The sequence below is a fragment of the Rattus rattus genome, chromosome 1 (genome assembly GCF_011064425.1).
Source record: "Rattus rattus isolate New Zealand chromosome 1, Rrattus_CSIRO_v1, whole genome shotgun sequence".
Classification (NCBI taxonomy): domain Eukaryota; kingdom Metazoa; phylum Chordata; class Mammalia; order Rodentia; family Muridae; genus Rattus; species Rattus rattus.
The window spans coordinates 167,025,749-167,050,627 of NC_046154.1; the positions used below are offsets into that span (position 1 = coordinate 167,025,749).

The 24,879-nt window shown below is 40.3% G+C and overlaps 1 protein-coding gene across 2 annotated transcripts in view; it reads left to right on the forward strand.

Moving 5' to 3' along the window:
- Igf1 (insulin like growth factor 1) overlaps window positions 1-20,655 on the forward strand; it is a 78,968-nt gene extending 58,313 nt beyond the window's left edge. For both annotated transcript variants that reach the window (XM_032910829.1, XM_032910837.1), the window contains one exon: window positions 14,275-20,655. In XM_032910829.1, the coding sequence (XP_032766720.1) occupies window positions 14,275-14,334 (60 nt within the window). In that variant the 3' untranslated portion in view covers window positions 14,335-20,655. The remainder of the gene's footprint in view (window positions 1-14,274) is intronic.
- Window positions 20,656-24,879: the final 4,224 nt, after the last annotated feature.

The following is a 24,879-nucleotide window of genomic DNA, read 5'->3' on the forward strand; positions in this document are numbered from 1 at the left end:
AGGCCTCCTCCCTGTGTCCACACAATCTTCCCTCTGTGGATGTTAAAACATTGCCTTTTCATCAGGATATCAGTGAGACTGGATTAAGGTTCACCCTAACGACCTCATTTTAATTTGATGCTCTCAACAAAGACTCTGTATCCAAGTGCACTCTGTTTCTGAGGGACTAGGAATTGGAAACTTAAACATGAATTTTGGAGTAGAGGGTAGCATTTAGCCCAAAGTGAACATATCAGATATCAAACTATATCGTTTAGTGATCTGTCTCTTCCCCCCCTTCCTCCCCCCCACCCCACACACAGCCAGATGCTGAGATCTCAAATCCTCTAAGATTCCTCATTAGAAAACCCTTAGGACCGTGCTGTTGGTGATGGTAAACGCTTTGGAAGCCATTTGACTCTGCCTTTGTTGTAAAGACTGGGATACTGAGATCTGGATGTAGATGTGATCTCTACTTGGTTTCTAAGCTTCTTCTGGGCACCAAATAACAACTATCAAGTGAACCAAGTACAAAAGAGAAAGGGGGGCACAGAATCAGACATAGGAAGTCTCCCCACCATTTAATATTTGTCTACCAAAAGAAAAGGCTGCAAGTGCTAAAGAGTGCTGAATTTTCTGGAGAAGGCAACAATCAACTCACAGTAGGAGGTGGGTCCCACTGACCTTTGCCCTTACTTCCCTTGATTTAATCACTGCAAGCAAGATCATCATGGAGCAGAAAACAAAACCTCAAGATTATCCAAAATGTGAATTCCCACACTAAGAAAGTATAGAAGACAGAAGAGCACTGCCCGCTAATGATGACACTTTGGAGTTGTAGTATGACTGAAAGCCACAGTGAGATATTTCATCTAGATAACCTACTTTGAAGAAGACAAGATATAAAGAAGCATCTTTTATGCCTTGTCTTTTTTCCTACTCCAGGATCATGTTTTCTCCATGACTCACTGAAAATCTTGGATGTTTTCAACATTACAATGTGTTCAGGGCTCAAGACAGGATTGAAGATTCAATTAGAAGTCTATGTCAAAAACCCCCAGTGAAGGCGAACTACTTCTGTTACCATTGCAAAAAGTATTCCTAGATTATCAAGAGAAGCTGTATTCTATTAAGTCAGCACACATTAGGGCTGGACTCAGGCAAAAGCTGTCACTAATGCCACCATGGCCTGAACCTTCAGACACAGACAGCTTTTGAAGAAACCACAGTTCAACAAAAGAATTCAGAATCTATGTCCTATGAAAAGAACTGGTCAGTTGTATCTAATTAGAAACTTCTTTCAAAGAAAAGTTAAAGCAATAGGCCTTTCTAGTTAGAACAAGTTCTCACAGCCCTAGACTGTGTATTGAAATACATTTCTTCATGAAGTAGGCTTTAACCATTTTAAAGCAATCCTTAGCATGCCTACATGTCATTAACATGTAATATGAATCATGGAAACATAGCCATTGCATTGTTCTTTCATAATGCATGTCACAAAATAAATCAGAAAAGGCAAAGGAGATTGGCTGATACCTCACATATTTGAAATTTAGCTCAAAATTGAAATTGATCAAAGACTTAATATGACAGTTTTTGATTAGCTAAATACTTCACAGTGAATGTGATTTACCCAGTCAGTGTTTTCTTGAAGTCAGGAGTGTAGTATATTTAAGCTTCAAGTGTTTCTGTTGAGGAAAATTGATAATCTTGTTTAAAACTGACTAAAATATGTAAGGAATTACAATTCTGAGACAAAATTCATTGAGGACCTATTACTGTTAATGTCTAAATGAGGCATAATGCTTACAAGTTGGAGAAGGATGGTATCATTGAAAACATAGAACTCTGTCAGACTGGTCTGAAGCAGTCAGAACTCTTTGTCTAGCTGTATACTCATGGGCAAACTGTCTAACTCACCTACATCCCAGTTCCCTCATCTCAAATATTCCAACTTCTGAATCTATCCCATACTGTTGTGAGCACATAATCAGAAATTTACATAGGCATATCTGTATTTGAACATATATACATATATATATATATTATATATAGAGAGAGAGACAGAGACAGAGACAGAGATGTATGTTTATTATCAATACATATATACTACCCAAAATAATGCTTACACTTAATATAAGCACTATTGAACTACTCCAGAGTATTATTGTAACTTCTGGAAATTGGAACAACAGAAAAGTCTTTTAAAGTCGAAGTGTCTTTTATTGCCAATAATGTCAAGCCAACATTTGACAACAGTTCCAGCAATGTAAATATTCTCCAACATAAGACAGAAGAGAGCTTAGTAATTCCTCCCAACCAAGACAATACCTGATTCTGTGACTAATCCCAATTAAAATGGTTAGTACGGCTCTCCCACATGAAGAACTGTCTGTATTTATTTTAAGGTCATGTCTTATTCAGGGTTTCTATTCCTACATAAAACACCATGACCAAGAAGCAAGTTGGGGAGGAAGGGGTTTATTCAGCTTACACTTCCACATTGCTACTCATCACCAAAGGAGGTCAGGACAGGAACCTGGAGGCAGGAGCTGATGCAGAGGCCATGAAGGGATACTGCTTACTGGCTTGCTTCCCCTGGCTTGCTCAGCTTGCTTTCTTATAGAACCCAGGACCATCAGCCCAGGGATGGCTCCACCCACAATGGGCGGGACCCTCCTACCTTACAGCTGGATCTCATGGAGGCATTTCCTCAACTGAGGCTCTGTGATAACTCCAGCTTTTGTCAAGTTGACACACAAAACCCCTGGTCAACTTGACACACAAACACATCACTATCACTATTAAGCCTCCACCCTGACTTTCCTATTCATCTCAAAGATCTAAATAACTTTAAAAGTCCCACAGTCTTTACATATTAAATTTTCAGGCCCTTTAAAATATCCAATATCTTTTAAAATTCAAAGTCTCTTTACCATTCAACATCGCTTAATGGTGGGAAGCAAGTGAAATACTTTCTTACTACAAGAGAGAAAAATACCAGTGCACAGTCACAATGAAAAAGCAAAATCAAACTCTAACCATCCAGTGTCTGGGATCTACTCACCCCATCTTCCGGGCTTCTCTAAGGGCTTGGATTACTTCTCCAGCCCTGCCCTTTGTAGCGCACACCTTGTCTTCTAGGCTTCAACTTCTAGTACTCCACTGTTGCTGCTGTGCTCGGTGGTCATCTCATGGTCCTGGCATCTTCAAAACTCTGCTGTCTTCTGCTGCAACTGGACTGCACTTTCACAAATAGCCTCTCATAGGCTCTTTTCACGGTGCTAAGCCCCAACTTCTCTGCATGACCCCTTCATTCTTGGGCCTTCAACTACCACAGAGACTGTACCTTCACCAATGGCCTCTCCTGGCCTCTCACAGTGCCAGGTATCAGCTGCTAATCCTTCATGTTTCAAAACCAGTACCACCTGGGTGTCTCTTAAACATAACCAAGTCTGGCTGCCAACATGAGGTACAACTTTGGCTGCCTCTGGAACACAGCTTCTCTGTGCTCTCAGGAAACACTTCCCAGAAGATTTCACTTCAGTAATACTGGCCTCTTATTAATCACAGCCGATTCTTCAGCCCCAGCTAACCAAAATCACAGACTCTTCACAATCAAAATAGCAATAACCCTGATAAAAAGTCTTTAATCTTCTCTCTGAACTTTCACAAACCAGGCCTTCATTGTTTGCACTGTTCTCAACATTTTCTTCCATGCTGCTATAGAACATCCCACAGAGCTCTTACCATCCATCCCAATGGCTCTTCTAGCCCAAAGTTCCAAAGTCCTTCCATGGCCCTCCCCAAAACATGGGCAGATTGTCCCAAGAATACCTCACTCCTGGTACCAATTTCTTAGTCAGGATTTGTATTCCTGCACCAAGAAGCAAGTTGAGCAGGGAAGTGCTTATGCAGCTTACACTTTCACATTGCTATTCATACCAAAGGATGTCAGAACAAGAATTCCCACAGTACAGAATCATGGAGGCAGGAGCTGATGCAAAGGTCATGGAGAAGTGTTACTTACTGGCTTCCTTCCCCTGCTTTGCTCAGCCTGTTTTCTTGTAGAACCCAGGACCACCAGCCCAAGGATGGCACCACTCACAATGGGCCCTCCCCCACTTGATCATTAATTGAGTAAATGTCTTACAGCTGGGTCTCATGGAGGCATTTCTTCAAAGGAGGCTCCCATCTCTGTGATAACTCCAGCGTGTGTCAAGTTGACACATAAAACCAGCCAATACAGGTCATACAATGAACTTTTCAGGAAGCCATCATTTTTTTTCACAACCAGTTAAAATCAAATGTAATATATGCTTTCATTCTGTGGTGCCTGGGGAAATTTTAATTGTAGCACGAATTCTAGATCTTACTAGTTTTAAGAAAATCTGTCAAAATAAGTGGAAACGTGGGATATTTCTGGGCTCACAGAGCTTCCGGGACACTTTTGTTCCTAAGGATCTAGTGCTTTTCATTGTCATTTGATCTTCCAAAAAGTAACCCTGCTTCTGTTAGCATCTCCTGACCAACTGCCTCCAAGCAACAGTGTAGAGGAAACAAGGCTTTCTAAGGTAACACAGCCTGCACGTGGTCAAGTCCATAAGAGTCTGTAAGGCAGGGAAAAGGCTAGTCTATTTATTTGCCTGGCAGAAGAGAGTCAAACTTTTTGAAAGTACGTAATAGATAATTCAAAGTTGACTCTTCAGCCAGAATAAAGTTGATAGCCCGAAATTAAAGTGATGGCTTTGAAAGCAATGGGAAGATTAACAGGTTTTGATTAAACACAATCCCTTTGAATAAGTTTAAGAAAGTTCACTGTAGACTTTGCCTGGGACTGAAAGACCAGTAATTGGTTCTCCTAACCCAAGCAAGAGAAAACCACCTGACACCAGTTAGAGAGGATTCTTCAGGAGCCACCACGCACACAACAGTGAAGTCAGTTTCTCTCTCAGTGGCCTGATTGAAATCGGAATTCTCCTCTGTAGCCCACATATTTGGGAACTGATTTCTAACAAGATTTCTCAACGCCATTGGGTCTCATCCAGCAACCAAGATATATAATTTAGAAATGTCAGCCTAGGTTTACCCTCCAGAAGTCAGAACTGGATGCAGCAAAGACTGGGAAATGGATGTGAGGTAGGGCAGAACAGATCTGTGAATCCACGCTTGGTGCACAGCACCTCTCAAAAAGTTCTCAACACACCAGGCACTCAGAAACAGCTCTGTAGCCCACTGGATGAGTCATAAGAACTCTTTGAATCTTTATTAACCATTATGGTTAGTTTTAGAAAGCACCGGTCAGGAGATTTTTAAAAATAGAGGGTTGCTTATTAGAAATGAGAATATCATATGGACTTGCAGCTGATTTGAACTCTAAATACCTTTGGTAGGGATTTGGAATCTGAAATTCACTACAGTAAACAGTCTTGTGAGAAGAGAGTGTGTGTGTTCAAATGAACACAAGTTTGCATGTACGTCTATGATCCATGTGTTTATGTTGCTTTGATTGACCCAGTAGGGCTTGTGGGTAAACGACTTTCCAAAATCCTGGGTAACTACCAGGATGTCTTCTATCAGTGAATGTAAATTCCTTTGTAAATATCACTTGCCATCCACAAAAATTTCAAGATTCCTTTATCTTCTGGGAAATAAAGGGAATGTTTTGGATGGGCAGAAGGAAATTGGTCTTGTTTTCCTAGTATCTTTTAGGAAACCGTGGGCTTCCACCAATTCTCAGCTAATGTAATCTATAGCTCTCTTGAATCTGTGCATCTCAGCAGTTTCCTGTAGAATGGCGTTGCAACTCGAGACACTTGGTCCACATCGAAATCTTGACTCCAAGATGGGTCCATGCGTCCAGTCAATGTTCCTTCTACCAACTTGTCAGAGATTAGGATTATTGTCTATAACTCCCCCAGGCTTCTGCTTCCTCTTTCCCCTTTCCTTTAAAACATTTTAAAATTATGTCTATTTATTCAGGAGAAGGGCATAGGCCATGGAGTGTATATGGTGGTTGGAGAGCAACGTCACCCAAATGGTTCTCTCTTTCTACCATGACATTCCTAGGGATCAAACTTGGGTTGTCAGACTTAGAAGCAATTTCCTTTACCCTCTAAGCCATCTCACCAGGCCCCTACACTTTCTTAGCCATAAGTCTCTAATACCTTCTCCTCACTTCAGACCATTTAATTTCCTTCCCCAACAGTCTACACATGCTAGCAAATATCCTTCTTTTTGAGAAAATGGCTCCAAAGTTCCCAGAGAAAGACCAAGACATTTTAAATTTTTTTAAAATCAAAACTTAAACTGGCCGAATGGCCCCGACTTCCAAGCAAGAATTTATATGCCAAAAGTTTTTACAAAATTCTGTGTAAAGTCTAGAAGCGTTCACATGGGGCTTTCTGTCTGGCCAACACCAAGAGGTTAAGTAATCAAAGAGCAACCAGCCCTGCCATCTGTGAAAATATGATGGGCTCTTTTCACAGCTGTAAGTAACAATGATGGCAGGACAAAAACTTTCAGATAATTAAGAGCAAGAGTATGGCAGGTTGGGGGTTTGGGAAAGATTCCTAGCCATTTGACAACTGTGCTCTTGGAAACGGGTGACGCTGATGTCAGAGCAAGCATTTTTAAAAATTTATGGAACATTGCAAAACAAGGGAAAAAAAGAGCGTGTGAATAAAGTGATGTATGCATGCATCATTATTTTTCTTTTGCTTGTATTATTGGTTGTCCGAGTCACTGTCAGATGCTCTGTTTGTCTCTATGAATAATATTCATAATCTTCAAAAGAATATGAGGCTAGGAGTTGAGGTGCTTCGAGCACAACAAAATGATTCTAAAGTTTTAAAACTGGATGAACCACCCTTGTAGTCTGTTCTGTCTTGGAAAACCACTGATTGGCAGTCCACATGTTTGCTTTTATATGTTGAGGGCTCCCATCGACCTCAAACAGATGCAAATCACTTCAACCTGTCACCATGTTATTTTGTTCATCCTAAAAGTTCTGGAGAGTCTTCCAAGCTTCCAAAATTTCTCTCGACTCAATGAGAAGGAAAATTCAGAACACAGAGTTTGAATGTTCTGCCCAGATTTGTCACAGGCTCAAGGGTGATGCCCTTCTTACTAACCCTGTGAACTCATCACCAGTGCATTGAAATGACACTAGAAGACTTTCCAGGGCCTCAGGTCTCTCAAGGACACTGTGATACAAATTAACACACACACTAGCTCAACGTTAGCTTAAGCCATATGCCAATTGGAACAATGACATTGGGAAAGCATGAGGAAAAAGAACATCAAAACTGGTCTTCAAGCGAGACATCAGTCACATTAGCAGAATCTGGTACTGCACTTTTGAAATGTCGCATTTGAACCCTTTCAGCAATTCCAAAATCAGCTACCTCGGGGATGGCAGTGTGGCTTAGTTAGACTAATTTGTCACCGTCGCCAATTATTGTTACTTTTGTCATTGTTCTTATTGCTATTGAATTTATCACAAATAAAAATACCTAGGCAACTTGTCCATAAAACCCAATCTAAACAACCTTGAACCTGCAGGATTTTATGACATCTTTACATATTGTTAAAGACAATATAAATATTTTCTGCTGCCTAGCCAAAAAATTTCTTCAGTATTTTCTTCTTTTATTTCCCTCTAGCCTTTAAAACCATTTGCCAGTGGTTTCTTACATCACAGGAAGGTATGCTGGAAATCAAATGAGGTGTCTATTTGAAGAGCGAGAGAGTTGTTAAATCAGAAAATAAGGGAGGAAGAATGCAAGTTCCTTGATGCCTGAGCATTCCTACCTATTTATCAGACATTTATTTATAACTTATTTATTTATTATCATTTATTAAAAGAGAAAAGGATAAAAGATCTTGCTCTCATTTGGCCAAGTTAGGATACACACCCAAGATGGATCCCAACATGTTAACCAGGCAAGCTACTATTTCTTTCCCTTCTTTGTTAACGTTGATTGTGTAACAGTCAACAGCATTAAGTTCTGAGACAGGAGAGGATTATGTTATATTTTACTTTCTGAACACAAGTGGACACGCAATGGTTGCTGTTGACCTAAACTCTATCCCATTGTTCGCAGAAAATTTAAATCAATATACACAACAAGCCCCATTTGTTATTGGCTTTTGTTTCTCAAACACCCTGCTTGAGTTTAAAAGATAAAAGAAATATGTCCCCTAGTCTCAGGGAGCTTCCCTTTAAGTGGGGAGATAAACATGTTCAGAATTTACTCTAAAACATGCCAGTATTCTAACAAAGGTAGGCACACCAAGATATCACACAGGCCAGACTAGAATGGCATTGCTAAGAGCCAAATTCCCAGAATGGATCTGAACCTATGGTCTCTGATAGCGAGCCTCCTTGCACACAATGGTAGCTATCTCCCTATGCTAAATAAATGTAACTGAGGTTAGAGCAGCCAATCAAATGACTTGGTGACATCAGTGCTTTTACCCCCACTCTTTTAAGTTATAGAAGAGGAAACTGAGGCAGGAACAAGTCAGTGACTGTCGAAAGTCACGTAACTCTTGTGAGGTAGGGAATCTGCAATCAAAGCTAGACATGTAAGCCCGTGGCTCCTGGGTGGGCAAGCAAGACTTTATTAGAAGATGTACCCATGTCAAAGAAAATAGGAAGCTTGGGGAAACTATCAAACAGCAATAGTATCTGATCCCAAGAGAAGAAGAGAGAGAAAGAGGCTCGGCTAGGACTGTCTGAGACTAACAGCAGGTGTTAAGGGCAGTGTAACAACCAGCAGGGGAGTCTGTAAGACAAAGTTGGCCACTGAAGATGTATGTTTTCCAAGAGTGGGTCCAGTCTTGTTCTTTCCACCACAGCTTAAGTGAAGAGTCAGCCTAGAACAATCCAAAATGTTCAAAGGAAAAAGTCGGGGAGGTGGAGAGGAGTGAATGGCAATTCCCATCACATTAAAGGAGGAAGGTCATGTCTAAGAAAACAACCAGAGGCTAGGCAAGCTAACATCATGTCCACGCCTGTGCCTCACTCCTTAAAGTGTCAGCCATACACAGCAGGAGATTGGGTCTCTCAAACTTTCTTTGGTTTTAAAGTCCCACCCTAACGCATAGAGTAGATCCCATGACACTCGGCGTGGCTATCAAAGAAGAAAGGCCAACCGAACTGTCCTAGAATTTGAACTTGGGGTTCCTTGAAGTCAAAAGATGTCAAAGCTGATAGCAAAATATCTAAGTCATCCTCCACAGTGCTGTGTGTTTTCCCAAGCCAATCAGAAAAAACAAACAAACAAACAAACAAACAAACAAACAAAAAAACTATAGCATTTCCTTTTCAACAAGTGAAGAGTTGCTGTCTGGGCCACCTGTCAATCATCCATTGTTCTTTCTTCTTCTATTTGCCCTTTTGTGGAGAAGGTCAATGCTGAGTTAGTACTTTGTGCTATAAATAAGCTGCTAAAATTCTATGCTGGACATTATTTCCCCAGCATTTTTTTTATAGGATGCCAGGCCCTTCATAGACTGTGCCCTACAATACTTAACTTGTTTGCAGTGGGTGGAAGATGGAAACACAGTCTATTGAAACTCTCAAGGCTTCCTTCCTGAAGTTTAAAGAGTCTATCATCTTTCTTTTATATTCTGGCCCCTAGGCAAACCCCCATCCATAAAAATAGGCATGGTAAAAAAAAATCAGAAGTAATAATATCCAAGGAGATAACTCTTGCTAACTGGAAGGGCTCTATCTCCAGAGCTCTATAAACAACCATGCAAAGATGGCCAAGCTGACATTAGGGTCAGGAAGGACACCCATCCTGTTGGCTTAGAGTCCTCTACCCCAAACACCCTGCCTTCATCAATAAACCAGCAGAGGTGGTGGACAGCTGATGATATCGTGAGCTACCATTGTTAGAAAGAGATCTTTGAGTCCATAGGGGTTTTACCTCTTTGGAGTGGTAGGCAGCAGAGTAACAAACAGGTCACCTCCAGAATCAGAAGGCACTTCCATAGAACTAAACCAGAAGCCCAGCCTAACTGTAAGAAATAAGCAAATTAAAAAAACAACAACAACAAAAAAAAAAACCTCTTTCAATCTTTGGATTCCTTAAAGGTCAAATGATCATGATGCTAGTGTCCGTCCCAAGGAATACTGTGGGATAAATAAGAAAGCTTATGCAGAGAACATGTATGACATAACCCTTAGCACGTGATGGATTCTCCAGTAGTGTTTACTGTCACTTCTTTTGAGTCTCACAATCATCTTAGAGGAATCTCACAGTTCCTCTGCAGCCTCAGGCATATCACTAAGTCTTAGCAGGCCTCAGCTGGAAGTGGGGAAGACACAAACAAGGTCACCTTGCCAAAATGGATGCAAGGAGCCAGTGAGAGAATTCGCTTGCCCGTAAAACCTTAGCAGGTGTCAAACACTATTCTTGTGGCATTTATCTTACTAAATGTCACCCTCAAAGTGTCTATGGGCCACTTTTCAGGAGAAAGTGCGAAAGCTACAGCAGAGAGTAAATACTCTCTATTACAAATTAATCCCTTCCCCTGCTCATTCCTTAATAAGTTGATTAGCCCTTCTTTCAAAAGGGTCGGTTTCTTCCTTCAACCCCAGAGAGCTGGAAAACCGACTTTTTTTTTTTTTTTTTTTTAAATAATCTTACCTTCTCTGGTGTCAATTGGAAATAATATTTACTCACTACTGTTTTCCTTTCAAAAGTCTGTCTAGTTGCACACTAGAAACAATTTCAGCTGGTTTGTTTGTCTTGGACAAGCTGCCGAAGTGAAAAAAAAAAAAAAAGTTTTTGCTTGGCTGCATGTGAAACTGTTTCATAACCGTTCAAGAAGTGCATTTGAAGGTGGGTGCCGCTTGAGGACGGCCGCTCCTCAGGGCCTCCACTTGTAGCCTATTGTCGAGGGTAGCCAGCATAATTAAATTAAGACAATGAGCAAAGCAACAGATGCAACGGAGACCAAGTCCCTGAGTGCTTTTGTCCCTCGCTATCATTGTCTGCAACAAAGAAGTCACATGTGAGAGACTGGGAAAGGAGCCAAGTGCAAACCAGACGACACAGCTGGTTTTAAATGGGTTCTCTGAGCCTGTGTGCCTGGGAGGCATGCTACTTAGAGCAGTGGTGGGTGAATTCCGTCCTCTCTCTCTCTCTCTCTCTCTCTCTCTCTCTCTCTCTCTCTCTCTCCCCTCCCTCCCTCCCTCCTCCTCCCTCTCTCTTCCCTCCCTCTCTCAACCCCCCCTCTTTCTCCCTGCTGGATGCTAAGACAGACCCATGAGATAGACACCAGGGGACACTTCTGTTCAACCTCACCCTGCCTGCCTTCTGCTTTCAGAGAAGAAAAAGACCCAGAAGATGCAGACCTGTAAGACAGCCAATCTAATCTCAACCCCCCGACCCCTTGAGCTGCTGTACAGCCCTCGTGCGTTCACAAAGTAAAGCAGAGACGATGCCCAAACGTGTTCTCTGACAAATTTGTAGCTCAGCTTGAGAACGGAGGATGCAGCAGATGATGAGATCTCTTTCACCGTTACCAGTTCATACTTGAACTGGTCTACTGGGCGCATTCTTGACTCCCCTTTTATTTCTAGGCTAGTGTGCATGTTAAATAGGAAAGAAAATATCCAAATTCAGATGAGTACACTTCTCTAAGTCTTAGTTCATTCAGAGAGTGGTTTTTCTAGGATAATGCTGCTGCCCTTACCCATGTTTCAAGCACATGGTGAGATAATCAAATGGGCCCACACGTAAGGTTTCAAATGGTTTGGGAACTTTAATGACCCCATTCTTCTGCCACAGATATCTTCCTTTCATTTTTCTTGGGGAAAAAAAAAGATTGTAAGACGCAGACTAAGGAGCAAAAGTTCACCCATAGCTTAACGCCTCATGCTTCACCTAGCAACTAATGTGTGTTAAGCGAACTTTGTAAGAGTCGTATGCTCCCTCATAGGAGCAGGGAGCAGGGCGGGATAGCGGGTTTCTGGAGGAGAAACCAGGAAATGGGTTAACATTTAAAATATAAATAAAATATGCAATTAAAGAAAAAACAATTAATAAAATTTAGCTTTTTAAGAAAAAGAGTTGTATGTTATAAAAAGGGAAGGTCTCAGGATTTTAAACTGATGGCATTTCAGGATGCTCTACTCAAGGCCCCATGTCCTACTGGCCTACTTTTTTTTTTTACAGCGGCCATGAGCCTGTTACTTTAATGAGTATTTCTATATAGTGCCACCTTTCTTCTGTCCTGTCAGTATGAAAATGGCCACCGACTTACACAGGGATAGCTTCCTTACATGCTTCATGAAGGACTCAGAGGCAGAGTGCATGTTCTGGTAGTGCTGATTAACCTGTATTAGAAAACTCTCCTTATGCCCAAGAGTCTTGGTTGATGGGTATTGGTTCGTATTGATTTGCATTGGTAGTGTTCATCAGTATTAGATCTTCTCACCCTCTCTAAGTCTCCAAAGCCCCTTGGTTCCGAAGAAAATTGAGACTGAGTGGGTATGCAGTCCCTTAGGTAAGAGAAAAGTTTGGCAATTCTGAATGCCAGTGTGAGAATGACTGCCCCAATGATAAAAAGCTACTATGACTTATAAAGTGTCGTTCTGTACCTGTAACTGTCTACTGCGTCCCCCTGTAGAACACCCTCAGGCTAGAGGTAAAAGACCTGTACCATCCCTAATTAGACTCAGAGCTTTAACGCTGATGAAGCAGACGAGCCTCTGCTCTCACAGGACTTCTGTTCTAAACAAAATTCAGATTCCTCCAGTGACATCTTGATCTGTTGAGGAAGTGATAGGGATATCGACTCAAAGAAATTGGCATTTGGGCTTTAGGAGGGTTTCTTTCCTATTAATAAGACATGACAAGGGCAGGGAGCTATCTCGGTCGGTGGAGAGCTTACCAATGAAAGCATGAGAAACTGAGTCAGAATCCTCAGCATGCCTATGAAGAACTGGCAGCCAGGCATTAATGCTGAGAGAGTAGGGGGGTGGGGGAGGACAGGCTGATGCCCTGAGCTTACTCTTCAATACTCTAGGCATGTTCAATGAAAGAACCTGTTTAAAAAAAAACATTGCGGCTCCACAGGTGTAGCCACATACACATCAATGTATGTGTAGCCATAATACACACATGCCTACATACATACATAAATACCAAGATGACACGAGAAAGAGAGAAAATGAATACTAACCTCTAATGCACATGTTGACTATGCCTCTGGTCCAGAAAAGGGCCTTCATGAATGCCAAACCCTCGCTCTTTTAACACAGATACTGCTGTTCCATTTTATGGATGAGGAAACAGTTACTTGAGCAAGTTCACATGGCCGGAAGTAGAAAAGGGTAGAGGGTTGAGCTCAGGTCAGACTGTTGTGATTTTTTTTTTTTACCTGATTCCCCAATCTTCTGATTCAAAGATGCTGCCTCTCTTCCTAGGGGGTGGGGAAAAATGCAATTTACAGCAACATTTCCTTTTTACTCAAAACAGTAGTGCAAAACAAAGGGTAACAAGACAACAGAGGTAACCAACAGAGGTAGAGGTCTGATGGGTTTGTGGTGTTGTCAGAGTTGAATTGGGTTGGGTTGGGTTGGGTTGGGTTGGGTTGGGTTGGGTTGGGTTGGGCTGGGCTAGGTTGGTTTGGTTTGGTTTGGTTTGGTTTCATTTTACTCACTGGAAAAAATATGCTTCCAATCAGAAAGTTAGAATTCTCAGTCTCTCCTTCCTGTGAATGAATCTGGGATAGAGGTAGATAGAAAGGGTCGTATGTTGGTGTAATTATGAAACAATGGTACCTATCCTATGGGTGCTCCCAGAGACAGATCAAGTTTGGATGAATTGTTAACTAATTCAACTAATTGTCTAATTCAACTAATTAACTAATTGTCCTCCTGCATGTTCCTCAAAGAAGTCAACACTCCAAACCCTCCTTAAGTTAGGTTGGTGAGTCATAAGATACAAAAGGCTGATGGCCAGTATTCAAAATGGCTGGGACAGTACATAGAATGAATCTATACTGGTTTCCTACAGCACCAGAACAAAGAGGAAGGGGGTTAAAAGAATTTATTGCTTATCTTGTAAAGGACTACAAGACAGCATGAAAGCTAGCATCATAAAGAAGTAATGAATCTATGAAGGTATTGAAACACTACTCTGTTTGGTCCTTGTGTATGTGTTAATTATCACGCAGTGGCTAAAACCCACAAGGGATAATGTGAATTTCTTAAAGATGTAATGGATATATAAAACCACAACTTAATGGCCCCCTTATCTTTCTTACTTGCAGGAAGTACACTTGAAGAACACAAGTAGAGGAAGTGCAGGAAACAAGACCTACAGAATGTAGGAGGAGCCTCCCGAGAAACAGAAAATGCCACGTCACCGCAAGATCCTTTGCTGCTTGAGCAACCTGCGAAACATTGGAACACCTGCCAAATAACAATAATGAGTTCAATACCATTTCAGAGATGGGCATTTCCCTCAATGAAATACACAAGTAAACATTCCGACATTGTCTTTAGGAGTGTTTGTTTAAAAAACAAAAAACAAAACAAAAAAAAAAGCTTTGCACCTTGCAAAAGTGGTCCTGGCGTGGGTAGATTGCTGTTAATCCTTTATCAATAACGTTCTATAGAGAATATATAAATATATATATAATTATATCTCCTAGTCCCTGCCTCTTAAGAGCCGAAAATGCATGGGTGTTGTAGACATTCGGTTGCACTAAATTCCTCTCTGAATTTTGGCTGCTGAAGCCGTTCATTTAGCAACTGTTTATAGGTGGTTGATGAATGGTTCCTTATCTCCATTTCTTCCTATGTAGCTTAAGCCGCTTCCTTCACAGAATCTAATAATCTCGTCTAGGCCATTAGCCCTGCCCTTTCTTAACATTCTCATATTTGTTGAATTTGGCCTCCTCGAAAGCAATAGCAAATGGGTGGCCCACCCAAGTTTTAACGCCCCTGATTCCATCTGTGGCATTTGTACCAAATATAAGTTGGATGCATTTATTTTAGACACAAAGCTTTATTTTTTCGACATCGTGTTTCAAGAAAAAAAAAACAAATAGAATAACAATAACTATGACTTTGAGGCCAATCATTTTTAGGTGTGTGTTTGAAGCATAGAACGTCTCTTAAACTCTCAATGGTTCCTTCAAATGATGAGTTAGTATGTAACGTAAATAGCAGTTTCTCTCTCTCTCTCTTTTTATTTTTTCCATATAGAGCACTATGTAAATTTAGCATATCAATAATACAGGAACTATCAAACAGTATGTAAACTCCGTTGTTGTTGTTTTTAGTACAATGGTGCTATTTTGTAGTTTGTTCTATGAAAGAATCTAGTCAACACAGAAAAAGGAGAAAGCAAAGCAAAAACAATGAAAGCCTGGAGCCCAAAAGGACAAAATTAGGAAGGGAACTGAAAAAAAAATCCATCCTCTTGGGGGATGCAAAGGCCTCCCCAGTTATGCCTTCTAAGAGGAAGTTAAGACATAACATCCATTAAGACACACTTACTTGTCAAGTCCAGAGAGGAAGCTATGGAGTGGGAAAAAGCAAGAGGCTAGGGATTCTGGGAGTCCTGGTTTCTTTTTTAATCACCGAAGAAATAAGGATATGCAAACTCGGTCCCACAGACTCACCACCGTGTGACCTCAGTCAAGTCACTCCACCTCTCGGTGCCACAGTTTTCCTCATCTGCAAAATGGGGGCAATATGCCATCTACCTACCTCAAAGGGGTGGTATGAAGATTAAAAAAGTAGACCTTCAGATTTTAGTTCTGGGTTTCCAGGAGGGTACAACATCAGAACCCTTGAATTGCTGGGATGCAAGGAATTCTGTAAATAACCCATTAACAATGTAGCTCCCAGGATCGTTCACCTGTCACTGGGATGCCACCATCGTATCCAAGCTCTTTTTGGTGAAGCTGTGCAACTAACCAGTGACAAGCTAGTGACTCAGTCTCTCCAACATGTCACAAAGTAAGAGACATTTGATTTGCAATTTGAGTTTATGGCTAATAAAGACAAGTGAAAAGAAAGAAAAGAGGAGGAGGAAGATCCTTGCCAAAGAAAGAGTAATCAATTATTCCATTTATCCACTCTCATTAATCCTTCCAGTCACTCAGTTTCTAGAAATAGCTCTAATACTAGTAGTGAGACTCAGTTTGCCAAACACAATTCTCCTTCTCCTTAGCATGTGAAAAAAGGGCCCTGGCATTCTTATATTTTGAAGTACTTTCTATCACAGTCACAAGCTGCTGTAGTGGGTGTAGTCTTGCCCTTGGTTGTATATGCAACTACTGTTTTCCTATTTTATGAAAATACGCTGGCAAGAGTTGCTACTTGAGAGGCAAACTTTTTTTTTTTTTCTCTTCAAGCCTGAGGTTCTACCTAGTGTCTGCTTAGAAGGAAGAAATCCAACTTCCTGGAAATATGTTGAATGCATTCAACTGGGCATTGACAACCAAAACCATCTAGAAAATATTCTTTGTTGGTGGAGCAAGGTCGTCTCCCACTTTTACAAAACATCCAATAGCCACATCTTATTTTCTGCAGCCTTGATTCTCTTTTGCAAGCTTCCCTAATGTTCTTATAAGATGTATTAAAAAAAAGAGAACATCTTTAGTTTTTCTCCCACCAGATTCTTCTAGAATCTCTGGGGAAATGCAGTACGTGCCGTTGAGTGAAGCCCTCAGTCCACTGGGCTTAGGAACATAAGGCACGCTGAACATTCCCTGATTACTGTAGAGATGGAAATTAACTAAGAGAGCAGTTTTGCCATCTACCTGCTTTCTCAAAACGGTGCAGGGAAAAGTCAGGCCCTCTCACACCCTGGGTGGCACTTCTGACTTCTAGTTCTTGTTCACAGTGTGTACCTTTACAAATCGGTTATCCCCAGAAAGACATAGAGGTGGCCTTCTCCAGATCTGTGGGCTTCCTGCCATGGTTGGCTTCGATGATTCCCAGTGTCTATCAACATATTTTCTTCACTTACTTCTATACACAGTCAGAAATTCTCTCCATGGGGAGAGCTCAAGTATGCAGTCCTATGCTTAGTTCTTTCCAACTGGATCGGAAATCAAGTCAGAAAAAGTCAGTCTACTAATTAAGGATACTAAAGCAGCCTTGCACTTTTAAATGAATGAACCCTGTAAGACAAATCCATGTAAACTCTGAAAGCCAGCTGATCAGGATTTGATGACTGAAGAGCGATAGAAAGGGACATTTAAAATCTTACAACTGGAAATTTTGTAAGCTTTGCTGTGGAGGTGAATTGTTTTAGTGTCTAGACATGGAGCAATTTTAGTAAATGCACAAAGGAACTATAAAGATAGGTAGGAAGGAGGAGTTTTTCATTTGATAGGATTATGGCTGATTTACCTAAAAAACAAAAATACTCAGTACCTACCTAGGTCAACGGTTGATCCTATTCTCCAAAGACTATCAAGTGCTCGAAAACATTGTAAGATGAGTCCATTCCACTGAAAAAGTTAATGCATCTCTCCATTATAATCTATTTTCCTGCGGTTAAAAAAAAAATCCTTTTTTAAATACCCATACACGTACCTACCCTACATGTGTACTTGTGCACATGTGCACACACGAACACACACGAACACACACACACACACACACACACACACACCTATTCACCCTAAGAGTTAGAAGAAATCATTTCCTTGAAAACTCCTATCTTAAAAAAAAAAAAAAAAAAATCGACCCATGCCGCTTGAGACTCCTTCTCCTTCTTTGAATGTCAATGTGAAACGTGGTTATGTCTGTGTAGATGAAACCGTCTCAGACACCATGGCTCCAGGGTTTCTGTTACAGTTTGTGCACTTGGGAGGATGCGCCGAAGACAGGACGCAGCGTGTTTTGCTTTCCCCTTTACTGTTTGGCCAGCTACGCCAATGTGGTGCTATTGTTTCTTTAAGAAAGTACTTGACTTAAAAAAAAAAAGAAAAAAAGAAAAAAAAAGAAAAAAGAAAAAAAAAGAAAGCATAGACATATTTTTTTAAAGTCTGAAAACAACAGTTCTATAGTAGAGGGCTTACTGAGATAGCATTAGATCTAGTCACCACCCTAGCCACCACCTTTCAACTTTGTGTCACTCACAAGTAGAATGTTGTTCACCAAGTTGTGAGTTTGGGGTTCAGAGACAAGAGGATGGAAAAGTTTTGAAGTTGGATGGCTCCATTATTCCATTGGCTCTCAAATGTAACCAAATGAGCGATACTTTACCCAATCTGAAATGTTGGTCAATAACTTGAAGTGGGGGGAAAAAAATAAGTTCAGGAAAATGGCAGAAGAAAATAATTAAGTTACTTCTTGCTTTTGTTATTGATTGGTTTCTTGTTGATTTTGGTTTTTGGTTTTAGTGTGGGTGGGTGAGTGTGTGCGTGTGTGTGTGTGTGTGTGTGTGTGTGTGTGTGTGTGTGTTCCACTCAAAAAACAAACACTTAAAAAGTGAAGAAAATACAAAGATTTTAAGAACATAGATTTACCTACTACAGCTTCTGCCACATCCTCTGGGGAAGGCACTGATTTCTGGTTTGGAGAGCTTTTGCTCACTGGTTTGCTCTCCCATCAGAGGCATCAAAGAGTGGTTGGTCTCCTAGAGCAATCATGGATCTTACTGGGAGAGGTTGGAAAGTATTTCCTAATGAATTGGGCTTATCTCCTCACAAAGGAAGGGAAGAGTTTATGAGACATTGTTGAAGACAATGGCTAACAATCTGTGAAAATTCTGTTCTGTATTTTCTTGGTTTGGGGTTTTGATTTCTTACTTTATACAATCTTTACGGATGGAAATCTTACTGGCAGAAAAGACTTGGTCTTTTTGCTCTTTCATAACAGAATGGAAGATGACAAACTCACGTAGACTCTTTGTAGGTTGGCTAGAAAAGGGGTGGTTTGACTTTTTCAATGAGACCATTTTAAATGTTCCTTTCTATTTTCAATCATAAAAGATTGTCTTAATTTATTAGCGTAGGCCCTGGTTGGCACTTCTCAAGTGGATGAGCATTTCCATTCAAAGCATGGGTTCACCCATGTCTTCAAAAGATGAATGATTATTATTAAGGAATTACTTACTTCAAAATACAGTAGAAGTGTGAGTCTTTGTTCCCACTCCCCACAAAGATCATTAAGTCCTAAATCTGAAAGAGGAAAAATACTAAGGGAATTTTTTTTGTTGCCTGTTTTTTATTTCAATGCTAGTGCTTAATCCTATCCTATACAGATTTGCTTCTCGCTATTGTGATATTCTGTAAGACTTTCCAGTTAGGTATTAGAAATTGATGCATAGATACCTTGTTTTGTGTGGTTTCTATTTAAAAGAAAAGAGATAAGACTGTCTGAAGCTTAAATGCATAAGGTACATGATAAAGACATCACTTTAAATAACAAGCCATATCTGGTACAATCCTTTCTTTCTTATCATTTTAAGGAAAACTTTCCCAGATAAGACAAGGGCCCAGGGGACTTTCGAAAGTGTCTTTGTTCCTCCCATCTGTTTTTGTTGGTGGTGATTTTCCCCCCAATGTCTGCCTCAGAATCTTTTAGAGGCTGGCCAGACCAAATCGGACAATTAAAGAACTGTCTTTTAAAACACACATTTCACATGGTCCCTTTTAATGAATGATTACACTTATGTTGAACGTGATTTTTTTTTCTCTCTCCAGTTATTTTTTTTTCTGTCATTGATAAGGGTCCTTAAGGAGAAAAATTCATCAACAAAAAGCAAGAAATCGTATGAAAAAGAAAAAAATCTAAATGTCACCGCGCAATTGAAATACGAGCTAAAATGGAAATACTTTCTCCTACTTAAAACCCAGACTGAATCACCTTCAAAGTGACCTTTCACAATCTTTCCAATTTGCCTCTGTTTAAACTGTCTGGGCCTAAAAGCAAGCATTATTCATTTTCTCTTTCCCAAAGTGGACTTGTGTGTAAAGTAGGAAAATTAAAAGAAACTGCTAAAAATCCCTTCCAACCACTGGCTGACCCCGCTCACCAGCTCACAGCGAAGGCTCCTGTTGATCTATCCCCTGATCTCATTTCGTTTGGATATTTACATGGTACCTACTGCTAAACACTCTGCAGGGGGCTCAGGAAACCTCAGTCTGTCCATTCTTATCTCCTATCTGTGTCTCTGTATCATTAGTCCTTCCAAACACCGTGCCGCGTGTATTCAGTCTATTTGAAAGCTCCAAATGGTACATCAGACCTGATCTGGTTTTGGTGAAGATTTAGGGAGCTATGAGAATTTGGATTACAACGTGCATTTTGCTTCATTTATTTTTATCACACTTAAAGGCCAAGGGTGATGATTAACTTACAGACATCGAATTCATTTCTCTACTGAAACCTTAAAGTAGTATTTGGTCATTCATTGTATGTGTCTTATATACACACCCACACACAGACACACAAAAAAAAAATCTATCAAATTAATCCTGATTGTATTCGAAGTGGTTATTCAATTCATTTATGGCAGAGCAATATCAGTCCTAATGACTCCTGAAAGTGTAACTAACTGAATCATTATCTTACATTTACTGTTTAGTAAGCATATTTTGAAAAATGTATGGCTAGAGTGTCATAATAAAATGGTATATCTTTCTTTAGTAATTACATTAAAATTAATCATGTTTGATTAACTGGTTCCTCTGATGTAGTGTGTCATTTCTTAACATATAGAGCACTATAGAGCATTTTTTATTTAATGACAATGTTTGCAACTCACAGGCACAAAAACACTCAGACTAATCATTTATCATAGAGATATAGAACTTACAGGTTAAATGATTCACAATGTATGTAAGAGATGTATGGATTGTATGACATATGCATGGAATAAGCTGGGTGAATGAGACCAACATCACTGAATCTGACCCAATAGAGAGTCATACCTAACCCATGATGCAAGCATTTGGGAAAATATTTCCTATTAGGACCATACACAAATAATACTGAATACACTCCTATACAAAAACGATTCTATAAGACTATGATTTCTCAGCATTGAGTTGTTTAAAGAACTCTGTTTACTGAATACATATCATGTTATCGCACTCACACAGGTATTAGTACTGTTTACTGAATTCATACTGCAGTATCGCACTCGCACAAGTCTTAGTCGAAAGACAAGGGTACAGAAATGCCCCTCCTGTTTAAAGGAGTCGATTCTATTTCCCTTTGTGTAAACCTCCTTGAATTTAAGGAAGTAAGGCAGATGTTTTCTTTCACATTGATCCACATACCATTGGTAATTGACCTCACTTTGACTTCCAGTCTCTGTTCCCTTAAAATTACTATGGATTTTCCACCAATATTCTGCAGGTCTTCCAAATCCCTGATGGGTTTTGTCTCCTGTGGCTGTAGTCTTCTATATACCTCTTTTCCTTCCTCTACCCAGGATGATACTTTTCCCTCAATCCACATCCATCTAACCTAGTTATACCTTTTTCTAAAATGTTCTGTAGATAATGAAACGAGAGGTTATTAGGCACATGGTAGAGCAGGCTTTCCAATTTGACACCAGTCATCATTATTAATGCAAACCCATCAAGGAATTTCTGACTGTTCACAGGACCCGTTATGAAGAACCCATCCTGTTCTGAAACTCTCCCACAAACTATATGACTTCCTATCAAACCATTCATACACTTGCAAGAAAATTCCATCTGTTCTAGAAACCAATCTTCCCTCACAGCTTTGCCTATGTATGAGCAGACTAACTTTTTTATTGTTGAGCGTGTCCAAAGCTGTTTTCCTCCCAAAGAGCCAAGGAACAATTCTATCGTTAGAGAGATCTACAAGACCACCTATGCCAAATGATAACTTTTCTTAAAATGTAGTATTCCTTGCTATTTGATAAGTATCAGTGATAACTACCTCTGATTGAAACAATAATAAGTTCTTACTGTGATTACCTATACTGTCTCATTTATCATTTTAACTCAAGCACAGTTATGAATGCTAAAGAGTAGGGATGAAGGTTCAAACACACTAATATACTAAAAGTCAGAGGCAGGCAAAGGAGACCTGAATACCATCAGAAAACACAAAACTCTGCATACTTACAGCACTATCATTCCATATTCAATCCAGATGCAAAGACACAACAGCACACAAATTGACACTTCTTATTTCAATTTTTGTTTTCCATGTTAGAAGAAGAAATGTAGTTACATAGGTCTTTGAGTAATAAGCCATACTGGAGTATATCATCAAGATAAATATGCATTTCTGCACAGTAGCCAAACCCCTCTTCACTTGTTTAGACTACAGTGTTAAATCCTGATAATGTGTTGAATGGTGTCTGGAAAATACAAGGTCAAACCAATGTCCTTGAACAAAGATGTCAATGAACAAAGTTATGTCTTAGATCCTCATATAGTCCAGGAATACACAAGTCATACACAAGGAAATATGTAATTTGGTCAAGAAGACTCTTCCCAGAAGCTTGGAAGTAATCCATTTGGTTTTTTTCTTCAACAGTTTGTCAAAATTTGTTGAAGTCTCAGTGGCAGATGGTTGAATCATCAAAGCTTCTGGAGGGAAAAAAATGTCTTTATGGCCTGACGTTTCATGACATCAGCAAACCTATACTTCTTTCCTTCCAACTCATCTTATTCAGGTCATGTGAGAGGCTCCAAGTTTTTGAAGAACCTATGTTGTTGGCACTCAGAGTTGTTGGACAATAAGAGAATCGTTATTGACAGTTATCGGGCAGGGAACCAAGACTTCAGACATTTCATAGAAATGATAACCTGTTTATAGTCATCAAAGCCTAGACTACAACTTCAACTTCCTATAAATTCGAAGTATTTTTCCATGGTTTTAACTTAAACTGAATACTACAAGGATGAAATTGCCATCTAATCATCTAAAGGAAGATAACACCATCCATTGCTTGGACCTTTACTAAGTTTTATCCACCATTTTGGGAAATAACAGCTATATTGGCAATACTCACAGGGTTATCTAAAGTCTCCATTCTGCACCAGTATCCCTTGATGCCACTATAATTCTTCATATGGTTACAAACACCTGACAACTTCATAATATTTTTCAGTGGAATGATGTCAGGCATCTCCATCTTAGGTACATTTTACTATACATTATTTTTCTTTCTTCTTGCAATTGCAAGCCCATGCATCATTGCAATGATTCTCTTTAGAAATTCTGTAAGGTGACATTGTCTCACCTCAGAACATTAACATATGAAAATAGTCATTATTAAAGGGGGAAACTGCGGTTCTGATAAAGCTGAAGACCCTGGGACCATCAATTATGACTCAACACATAGTGTAAGATGTTTCGCAGAGCCTTTGTCCCTGAGCAAAGATGAGTCTTCAGATCTGAGCTGAAAACAGTCTCCTGTTTATAGATAGAGACTAATTCTCCTCGGGATCCAGCGAAGGAGAATGGTTATAGCTAATACAACATCTGGTTTCTAAATGTTCTTTCCTTCATCCTGTACTGGGCTGAGGTGACTTGGAAAAGAATGCAGCAATCTCTGAAAACACACACAGGTGTAAACTGGCCTCGAAACAGCAGCTCTGGTGCCGTCTGTAGCAGAATTTGCCCTTGGGCTTCAAGTCAGGTAGGGCATGTTCTTCTTCTTGTCTTAAGGGAAGAGTTAACGTTGAGTAGCTCTCCTGCCGTTTCCTAACTCAGCTTCACTTTTTAAAAGGAATGGCTCCTGCCTACCCCCCAGCGTCCTCAGAAGGGACAGAGGAGCAAGAGTCCTCCTCCAAATGGAAATTTGAGGCTGAGGCATAGGCTGTAGCCCTAACAATTTCCTTATTCAAATGCTGTAAAAAGAACCCAACATTCTATCCCATAAGCATGGAACTACTCTTCCCAATCTCAGACCTCTAAAGGGGGTGGAAAGAGGGTGAGGTGGGTTTTTTTTGAGATATTCAAGGAGAAGACAGGAAGAGGAGCAGAGGCACTGTGTGAGTCTGTGCGTCCCTGACTTATTTGGCTCGGGGCCTCTACTATAACCACCATTATGTAACCTCAAATACTCACACTTAGAACTACCCCAGAGTCAAATTTCTCTTTATTTCTCTTTGCTTTGAAGGTCTTTAGGAGAGAGACGTTCCTACCCTCTTCCCACAGCCAAACAGACCATTCTCTTAGACTATGACTGCTGCTGCCATGCTCCCTCTGTATCTCTAGAGCTCCCCCCCACACACACACTACTGTAGTAAAAGCTACGGGAAAATAATCTACTGCCAATTGTGCTATGGTAGGCTGGTTATTTGTGTGCCCTCACAACTATTTATCAGATTTTTTTTAAAACCTGTTCCCATAACAAACTATTTCCTAGCCCCTCTCATCTCTGGTTAAGCATGGCCAATGGGAGACATTCACAAAAGATGGAGGACGCTAGGAAAGAAAGCAGCATGGGTTTCCCTGTCTGTCTTTTTTAAAATAGCACTTGCTTGAGTAATTGCAGCTCTCCTCTCCATGGTCTCTGTCTCCCAGAATCGGCTGTCCCTCCTGATAGGCCTTTAGCTATCCTCCTGTTGCTTTCCCTGTCTCTCTAGCCCTGGGCATGGTGATTCTTTGGTGCTTCTGCACCTTTGGGTTGCCCTTCTCCTTTCCTAGACTATTGACCTCTTTCTCACCTACATTAAATTCTCCCTTTCTCTAAGATAGTGTCTGCTATCCTTGGGGACCCTATACAATAAAAACAGAAACAACAGGAAAGGAACCAGAAGTGCTGAGGGCAAGCAGAAGGTGGGGTTCAGGTGTGGCTTTGACACTTTCACCCAGGTGCTTTGGGCAATTAAAGCATTTCCAGGAGACTCAGTTTCCTCTTTTAGAAGGTGATAATAACGCACGCCTTGTGTCAGCATGAAGATTAA